Source organism: Falco cherrug, chromosome 1, assembly GCF_023634085.1.
Source record: "Falco cherrug isolate bFalChe1 chromosome 1, bFalChe1.pri, whole genome shotgun sequence".
NCBI lineage: Eukaryota > Metazoa > Chordata > Aves > Falconiformes > Falconidae > Falco > Falco cherrug.
Genome location: NC_073697.1, coordinates 66,802,691 through 66,811,310, shown reverse-complemented (window position 1 = coordinate 66,811,310; position 8,620 = coordinate 66,802,691). Strand labels below are relative to the sequence as shown.

General features: G+C 63.7%; 2 protein-coding genes across 3 annotated transcripts; both read left to right on the top strand.

Annotated features, from left to right (window-relative positions):
• The first annotated feature begins 1,220 nt into the window (after positions 1-1,220).
• On the top strand, positions 1,221-2,818 carry LOC102059091 (sulfotransferase 1 family member D1-like). The gene is made up of 7 exons (XM_005445973.4): positions 1,221-1,391; positions 1,476-1,601; positions 1,695-1,792; positions 1,889-2,015; positions 2,103-2,197; positions 2,282-2,462; positions 2,577-2,818. Exons 1-7 carry the CDS (start codon positions 1,247-1,249, stop codon positions 2,687-2,689), a joined length of 885 nt encoding a protein of 294 aa, XP_005446030.1. The 5' UTR covers positions 1,221-1,246; the 3' UTR covers positions 2,690-2,818.
• A 2,449-nt stretch (positions 2,819-5,267) lies between these two features.
• LOC102058924 (sulfotransferase 1B1-like) lies at positions 5,268-7,651 on the top strand. 2 transcript variants are annotated; one of them, XM_027814972.2, is made up of 8 exons: positions 5,268-5,415; positions 5,878-6,026; positions 6,249-6,377; positions 6,478-6,575; positions 6,752-6,878; positions 6,967-7,061; positions 7,138-7,318; positions 7,392-7,651. In XM_027814972.2, the coding sequence occupies exons 2-8, from the start codon at positions 5,879-5,881 to the stop codon at positions 7,502-7,504; spliced, it is 891 nt and encodes a 296-aa protein (XP_027670773.1). In that variant the 5' UTR covers positions 5,268-5,415; position 5,878; the 3' UTR covers positions 7,505-7,651. The 2 variants fall into 2 exon arrangements, with proteins under 2 accessions (XP_027670773.1, XP_027670774.1); XM_027814973.2 differs by having other exon boundaries at positions 5,273-5,415; positions 5,909-6,026.
• The last annotated feature ends 969 nt before the right edge of the window (positions 7,652-8,620 follow it).

The following is an 8,620-nucleotide window of genomic DNA, read 5'->3' as shown; positions in this document are numbered from 1 at the left end:
GCGGGAGGAGGGAGTCGGGCGAGGAGGGGTCGCCGGCCACGCCGGGAGACCCCAGCCCTGCCGGGCCCTCTCCTTCCCCAGGGGACACGGCCCCTCCCCTCCCCCCCCGCCGGGACGTGGTGGGAACCGGGAGCAGCCGGGGACCCCCAGCGCCAGGGGCTGAGCTGCAGCTGCCGCCCCCGAGAGGGCACCGCAGGGGGTCGGTGCCGAAACCCACCGGGAAAGCCGCAGCCCGCGAGCGCGGGAGGAGGGAGAAGCCGCCCCGGGCCCCCGCAGTTTTCCTCGGTTTCCCCGTTGCCCCTGCCCGGCCCTGTCCGGGGACCCCGAGGCCGCCCGGGGCGGGCGGGACACGGCGGTGACCCCGGTTCCCGCCCGCCCGCCCGCCCGCCCGCTGCGGCTGCCCCGCGCCGGGACCGTGAGAGCAGCGGCCGGAGCCGCCCCGGGGAGACGGGATACCCGGGCCCGGCGCGGCGGCACCCTCGCCTCGGCCCCGGCCCCGGGCGGAGACGCTGCGGCGGCGCCCCCCGTCGGCCGCGGGGATCTTGAAGCCTCGGCGGCTGCCGCGCACCTGCCCCGCGCGGTGGCGCCCCCTGGCGGCCGCGATGCGGCACCGCAGCCCCCGGTACGGGCACAGGTGACACCATCGGGGCGCCGGGGCGCGACCCCCCGGGCCCTCCCGCCCTCGCCCCGCAGCGTCGTTGCTCTCCCTGCCGGCCGCGTGCCGCTAGTCATAAGGCTCCACCTGCCTGTCCCGTCCCAGCGAGCGGCCGGGACTGGGGCCGGGACCCCCCACGGGCTCCCGCCGCTCCCTCCGGTGCTCCCCGGGGGACCCCACCCCGCCCCCCCGGCCCCCGGCCCTTTCGGCCTGCCCTGCGCCCTCCGTGCCGGCGGCTGCCGTTAACCATCACCGCCCGGGGAGGGGCTGAGGCTCCCAGGGCCGGCGGCGCGGTCCCGTGTGGCAGCGCTGTACCCGCAGCCCCGAGCCCGCCCGGCACCCGTTAACGGGGCCGAAGCGGGGGGAGAAGCGCGGCCGTGAGGGGGGGCAGGCGGCGCCGGGCCCCGTTCCCGGCCCCTCACGGCCCAGGCTCGGGCACGGCGGCACCGGGGGCGGTGGCGGGCAGGAGCGGGGCATCCCCCACCGGCACCGGCACCGGCGCACGTGATCCGGGGCGGACTCCGGCGGGCGGGGCACGGCCCGGCCACAGCCCCGGGCACGGCGGGACCCAGCCGCTGCCGAGGCCCGGCCATGGGGGAGGAGGAGGTGGCGCGGCAGGAGCTGGGCAGCCTCCGCGGCATCCCCCTGTACCAGTGCTTCGTGCAGGGCTGGCCGCAGGTGGAGGCGTTCCGGGCCCGGCCGGATGACCTGCTGGTCGCCACCTACCCCAAATCGGGTGAGTGGCCCTGGGGAAGGGGCGGGGGGCACGGGGCGGAGGGCGGGGGACGCCGGCCCTCGCGACACTGTCCCTGCGCCGCAGGCACCACGTGGCTGAGCGAGATCCTGGACTTGATCTACCACGACGGCGATGTGGAGAAGTGCCGACGGGATGCCATCTTCAACCGGGTGCCCTTCCTGGAGATGAAGGCCCCCAAGATGCCGAGTGGTGAGCCCCCCGCCCAGCCGCGCCCCGGGCTGGGTGAGGAGGAGGCTGGGGTGGGGGTGCTGGGGTCACGCTGCTAAGCCCCCCGTCCCGCAGGGGTTGAGCTGCTGGAGAAAACCCCCTCCCCGCGGCTGGTGAAGACCCATCTCCCAGTCCATCTCCTCCCAGCGTCCTTCCAGGACAATGGCTGCAAGGTAATGCCACGGGTGCCCCCTGCCTCTGTCCCCATCTGGGTGGCAGGGAGGGGGTGCCACTCTGCACCCCCCAACCACATCGCCGGCTGTCCATAGGTCATCTACATGGCCCGCAACCCCAAGGATGTCGTCATCTCCTACTACTACTTCTATCAGATGGCCAAGATGCACCCTGATCCCGGCACTCTGGGCGAGTTCCTGGAGACCTTCCTGGCTGGCAAAGGTGGGGCCTGAGCCCCGGGGTGCCCACCGGTAGGCAGTGTCCCCCACCACCCCACTTTTCAGCTGACCTTTAAACCACATCCCACAGTGGCCTACGGGTCCTGGTACCAGCACGTCCAGGGCTGGTGGGAGAAGAAGCAGGAGAAGCAGCTCCTTTACCTCTTCTATGAGGACATGAAGAAGGTGAGGGTGGGATGGAGACGAGGGTGCCCTGGTTTCCTCCCTCCCCGATTTTTTGGCAGCTTCCTCATGTCAGCCACTCCGCAGGATCCGTGGCAGGAGGTGCAGAAGATCCTGCGGTTCCTGGGCAAGGAGATGGAGGAGGAGGTGGTGGCGAGGATCCTCCACCACACTTCTTTCCAGGAGATGAAGAAGAACCCTGCTGCCAACTACGAGACCATCCCCAGAGCCCTGATGGACCACAGCCTCTCCCCCTTCCTTCGGAAAGGTGGGGTTTGGTCAGCCGTGGAGGGGTGTTCCTGGGCTGTATTGCAGCCCCCATATGCGGTTGCAAATATTTTGGGGGTGTCAGGATTTGCCCCACTCACTTTTCCACCCTCAGGAATCTCCGGGGACTGGAAGAACCACTTCACTGTGGCCCAGAACGAGCGCTTTGACCAGCACTACCGGGAGCACATGGTGGGCTCTGACCTCCGCTTCCAGATGGAGGTGTGAGGGCTCACCCCCCTTTTTGGGGAGGGTGGGCTCTACTTCTCCCCTCTTCCACAGCGGGGAGGGTGGGTCCAGACCGAGCATCCTTGCACTAATTTGCTTTTCCCTCTGCAATAAATTGGGATAACCAGAGGATGGATCCTTTACTTGCGGGAGAGTGGGAAAGCTGACTCCTAGGAGAGCCTCGGGCACCCCCACGCTCTGCGGGCGGGAGCGTGGGCGCATGCGGTCAATTTTTAAGCAGCGTGATCGGGCATCACCAGGGGTGGGCATCCTCCCAAAACCCACCGCTGGCTCCCGATGCCTTGGGCTGCCCCAGCCCCATCCTACCAAGGTGCCTGGAGGGATCAAAGATCAGTGAAGAGTGGAAAAACCCCAGAGAGCCAGCAAACCTGCTGCTCCCGCTGGCAGCTCCCGTGTGCGCAGGAGCTCTCACGCCTCCGGCTTGTGGCAAGTTTCTTGACAGAGCGGGCGGTGGTGGGGCTCGCCCCAGGGCACCTGGCCCAGCTGGGGCTTGTCAGGCTGTGAGCAAAGGTGAAGGGAAACACCACCCCACTGGCCTATTGCCCTGGCCGCTGCACGGTCCTACTTGCCAGGTGGGGAACCCACCCTGCAACATCCAACCCTTGGGGATGGATGGCTGGAGCAAACCTGTCCCCATCCTATTGGGGCCAAGGGTTTGCTTTGGAACCCCAAAAACCCCGGTTCTGCCCCGTTTCCAGCCTGTTCTTGAGTTCCCAAGATTGCAGCTTTTTGGCAAGGCAATCTCATGCTATTGCTTCATCCCCAAAAAGTTGCAACCCGGACCTGATTCCTAAAGAGCATCCATGCATTTATTTAAATGCTGATGGAGATCTTTGCTTCCCCAGCTCCTGGCTTTGCCTGTGGAGGTTGCACATGCAGTTTTGCTAGCATATGGACAGACAGGCAGGCAGGGAAGGCATGTCCCTGCCTGCAAAACACCCCAATGCCTGACACTGCGTGTCCCATCTCACCGAGAACTTGGCCCTGGGAACAAATCAGGGACATTTTTCTAAAGGTTGCAAACCAGTGAGTTGCTCCCCCTCCCTGGCTGCCGTCTCTTCTGTCCTCCCCACGCCCTCCTGGCTTGCGTTCCTCTGTGGGAAGCAGGTAAGGAGGGGCACGTCACCACCAGCAGCACCTTTAAACCCTTTTCCCAGAAACACGATATCAGCTGCACTCTGCTTTGCAACCCTGTAAACTTTGGACCTGTATTTGAGTGCCTTGCAGGGTGTGTGTGTGACCAAGCCCGACCCACATCCCACTAGTGAGCCCTGCATGGGTGCGAGGAGCGGGGAATGGCTACGGGGGTGACCCCCGCACTGGGACAGGTCAGGTCCCCCAGGGTGTGAATTGGGATTTCCTCCCTGCATTTGCCTCCGCGGGCAGATTGGGAAGCTGTGATTCCTCCCTTGCCACCTGTGTGTGATGGTGCTGAGCATGGCACAGCTCATCACAGGCACTGGGGGCTGTCCCCAGGGGGACTGCGTCCCCATCCCAGCTCGCTCCTTCCCTGCACCCCTCCCCATGCAGTGCCAGGACCAGGTCGCTCCAGGTCCCTTCCCTAATGATGTCCCCTGGCCTCCTGCTGCCACAGACACCTCTCCACACCTCCATCTTCTACCCAGGGAAGGGAAAATAACTAAATGCCTGCCCCAAGGCCGTGGGCAATGTTTTGCCTCCTCCCTGCCAGAGGGCTGGACAAAGAGGCAGGTAAATGGTAGACCCCGGCCGCGGTCAGGGTGCTTGGCCCATTTTGGGGTGCCCTGGCCTCGCAAGCAGAGAGCCTGTGGGGGTGGGAGGGTGGGGTGGGGGGCTCAGAGGAGCTCAGTGTCCCTGCAAGCCTCTGGGAGATGGAGGTGAGCCACAAAGCCTCTCTCCACAAAACACACCTGGGGGGTCTCACAGCCGGCATCTCCAGCATTTCCATCCTGGCCGGCGTGTAGAAAGGTTTCCCTGGGAGAGTCCTGGGACAGCCCAGCTCCCCATTCCTTTCTCCTTCAAACCCTCACGTAGCCTCCCCCAAGCTGGCCTTCACCATGATGCCATGCAACAGAGAGCTGGGGGAAAAAAGCTGGGGGAGGGGGGCAGAAAGCAGCCTGACCCCCCCCAGCCAGCAAAACCTCTGCCAGCTTTTACACCCCTGGAGCGGCGCTGCCAGCGTGGTACAGGCAGCTGCCCACTGCCTGTGCTGACCTGTGGCCCCAGCGCCAGCCGTGCCCCTCCATGCTCCCTGCACCGCCAGCTGGCCTCCAAAATCCCCACAGGAGGCAGATGCCACTGTCCGGGGATGCCCGCATGTAAGGGACCGTTTCCTTCCTGTGGCCGGGATGGATGGGCGCAACAGGGATTTTGGGGACCCCAGGGGATGAAGTGGCCCTGTGACGATCGCTGCTGCCAGCCTTGCTGTCCCCACACAGGGAGACATGGGCTGGGAGCTGTGCTGATGGGGCCACAGATAACCGCCACGGCCCTACCTAGAGGTCAGTAGCCGCTGGCTTCTCTCCAGCACTTGCTCCTCCCTCCTGGCAGCTGCAGCGGTGACAAAGATTGCTGTCCCAGCCAGCCCTGCCTATTCCCTTTTCCTCGCCATAAAAACACCGTGAGGCCCCGTGTCTCCTCATCCTCCACCTTCACCCTCCCAGTGCCACCCTCCTGTCGTCACCCTCCCGGCATCACCGTCCCGGTGCAGAGCGGCACGGTGTCAGGTGAGCCAGGTGCCTCGGCACACCCTGTGGGTGCCCTGCCCACGCTCGGCCCTTTGGAGCTGCATGCCATGGGGTGCCGGGTGGTGGGTTTGGGGTACCAAACCTTCCCCTGGGCTGGGGGCTGCTGACATAACCCCAGGGACCTGTTTTCCTGCTCCCCTAGGGTGCTGAGCTGGGGGGGGGGAGGTGCCTGCCTGGGTGATGCCAGCACCTCACTGGCACCCCCAGCCCTGGCTGGGGCATGAGGTGGGCTCCTGCCCCTGCAGACGGGACCCTTGTCCCCGTCGTGGGTGTGTAGCAGAAGGGCTACGGTGACCTTTGGTCCCTGAGATAGTGGCGTCACCGCCGCGCCCCAGGTGGGCGGCACCGGGTGCCTGTGCTGCCCTGGTTGGCGGCTGCCCTGGCAGGGTGAGGGGTCCCCCCTCGCTGTCCAGCCCTGCCACGTGTCCCCATCCCCGGCAGGATGGCTGATCCCAACAGCTGCCTGCGGCAGCCCTGGCTCATGGTGCATGGCATCCCCATGGTCAATGCCTTTGCCCACAACTGGGAACGAGTTGACCACTTCCAGAGCCGCCCTGAGGACATCGTGGTGGTCACCTTCCCCAAATCCGGTGAGCAACCCCAAGCCCACCAGACGTGGCAGTGCCAGGTGGGTGAGGGTACTGTACGGCTGGGGACTGCTGGGGGGGGGTGCAGCATGTCCGGGGCTGTCAGGACAGAGCTGTGTGGGATTTCCCTTCTCCCCCACAGCGCCTGGTTGAGGCCCAGGGGGTTGTCGGTGCTGAGCACCCCAGCGCTGCTCTGGCCACCCTCTAGTGGATTGTTTTCCCCAGGTACCACCTGGGTCAGTGAGATCGTGGACATGATCCTGCAAGGCGGTGACCCTGAGAAGTGCAAGCGGGACATTATCACCAAAAGGGTGCCCATGCTGGAGTTCTCTGGCCCTGGGGACATGCCAGCAGGTAGCGGGTGTGGGGGCTTGGCCATAGGCACCCCAGCAGGGGCTGAGCCCAGGGGGACTCTGCCAAGGGCTCGCTGGGGATGTGCTTTGTGGTACACCAGGGACGGACCTGCTGGCCACCATGCCCTCACCCCGTGTTGTGAAGACCCACCTGCCTGCACATATCCTGCCTAAATCCTTCTGGGAAAACGGCTGCAAGGTAACCCCCAACCCTGGTCTTTGCCCTGGGGGCACTGCAGCCTCCCTGTTCCCGTGGGGCAGGATCCCTCACTGCTCCCTCCAGCACCCTAAGTGGTGTTGTGAGCCCTAGGGGCTGGAGCATCCTCCTTTTGGGGGGCCTGGGGCTGCCCCTTGTACCCCATGGCCCCTCTGCAGATGGTCTACGTGGGGCGCAATGCCAAGGATGTGGCTGTATCCTTCTACCATTTTGACCTGATGAACAAGTACCAGAAGCATCCTGGGACGTGGGCCGAGTACCTGGAGGAGTTCATGGCTGGCAGAGGTGGGACAGAGCACCCATGGGTGCATGTGGGGGACCCTGTGTGGTGCTGTCACCCAGTGACACTCCCTAACTTGTTCTCCCCATGCAGTGGCATATGGCTCCTGGTATGACCATGTAAAGGACTACTGGGAGCGGAGGAAGAATCACCCCATCCTCTACCTCTTTTATGAAGACTTGAAGGAGGTGAGGTACTGGGGAGGATGGTGCTGTGGGGTCTGGGGGGTGGCAGGAGGGGTAAGCATCAGTCTGCATCCCACAGGACCTCCGTTGGGAGATTGTCAAAGTGGCCCAGTTCCTGGGGCAGGAGCTGCCAGAGGCGGCGCTGGATGCCATCACCCAACACACCTCCTTTGAGGTCATGCGGGACAACCCCACCACCAACTACAGCATGGTGCCCTCCCACATCATGGACCACAGCATCTCCCCCTTCATGCGCAAAGGTGAGCGGCCTGGGGGGCTCCCGGTGCATCGTCCCCCCTGGCCTCCGCTGAGCCCCATCTTGTCCTGTCCCAGGCACCACTGGAGACTGGAAGAACCACTTCACTGTGGCCCAGAGTGAGCGTTTCGACCAGGACTACGCACAGAAGATGTCGGGCACCAGCCTGCGCTTCCGCACCCAGATTTGAGATGGTGCCGTTGCATGCCCCCCCAGCCCACCCCCCCAGCCATGCCCTCTCGCAGCAGCTCCAGCACTGCCCCAGCCTGCCTGCGTCTCACCAGCCTCCCTGTGCCAGAGGGACTTTTGCAAAAAATAAAAGAGTTTTATTTCTGCATCTTCCTCCCAGATTTGCACCCATATGAAAGCTGCTGCATTGCTACAAAGTGCTGCGGAGACTCACCCCACCTCGCATCACCCCAGCCCCACGTTGCCTGCTCAGGACATGTGTAAGCTATGCCTGTGTGGCTTTTTTTGTCCTCCAAAAAAAGCCAGTATGCAGTACAGGGAGGTTTCCAGCACAGAACAAAAGTTGTTAGCAGCTCCCACATGTGCATCTCTACCATGGCCACGGCTCACACAGGGTCCCACATCCACCACCTCCTACCTCAGAAACCTTCCTGCTGATGTCACGTGTTGGAGCAGGGGGGGAGCAGAACAGGGCAGAGCAGGGTGATGGCCATGTCCCCATCACTACTGGGGCCGTGTGGAATAGATGAGGTGAGTGCGATGGGGACAAAACCAGCCTCAGTTTGGTCGGGAGATGGACGCAGCCTGGGGAGCTTGGGACCAGTCCTTCCACCTAGGAGCAATGAAGCTGGAGGCAAAAGGAGGATTTTGCCAATTGCTTTTGTGCTGTTCTGCTCCCAGGGACCTGCAAGCTGCTGTGCTGTGCCAGTCTCCCCACAGCCGCGTCACTCACCAGGTATGGCAAGTCCCCCGGGGATGGGAGGAGAGGGTCCCCTCGGTGTGGTCGGAAAAACTACAGCTGAAGGGCACACTGCAGTGCGCGATGCAACTAGGGCGCTGGAACAGCATTGCTAAAAGCCGGTGCTTTTAAAATATCTGGGTTTATGCCAAGTTCATTTAAGAAAAGGAAACTGCAAACTGGATGTTTGTTGGGTCCCAGTTCCTCAGGTGCTGTCCTCTCCTGCCCACGTTCATCATCCTCTCTTCTTGCTTTTGGTACACAGGCACGATGAACTTGCCTGCAATCTAGAGGAAATACTCCTTGCTTGTAGGCACAGAGCATCTCTGAAGATGCAATTTCTTTCTCAGGAGTGGGTGAAATATGCCAAAAAAAAAT

What these genes read in the sequence shown, in the direction of transcription:
- LOC102059091 (XM_005445973.4), top strand. Translation starts at nt 1,247, where the DNA reads ATGGGGGAGGAGGAGGTGGCGCGGCAGGAGCTGGGCAGCCTCCGCGGC. An exon ending in GACCTTCCTGGCTGGCAAAG is followed by an intron (nt 2,016 to 2,102) that starts GTGGGGCCTGAG and finishes CACATCCCACAG; the next exon opens with TGGCCTACGGGTCCTGGTAC. An exon ending in CTCCCCCTTCCTTCGGAAAG is followed by an intron (nt 2,463 to 2,576) that starts GTGGGGTTTGGT and finishes TTCCACCCTCAG; the next exon opens with GAATCTCCGGGGACTGGAAG.
- LOC102058924 (XM_027814972.2), top strand. Translation starts at nt 5,879, where the DNA reads ATGGCTGATCCCAACAGCTGCCTGCGGCAGCCCTGGCTCATGGTGCAT. An exon ending in GGTCACCTTCCCCAAATCCG is followed by an intron (nt 6,027 to 6,248) that starts GTGAGCAACCCC and finishes TGTTTTCCCCAG; the next exon opens with GTACCACCTGGGTCAGTGAG. An exon ending in TTTATGAAGACTTGAAGGAG is followed by an intron (nt 7,062 to 7,137) that starts GTGAGGTACTGG and finishes TGCATCCCACAG; the next exon opens with GACCTCCGTTGGGAGATTGT.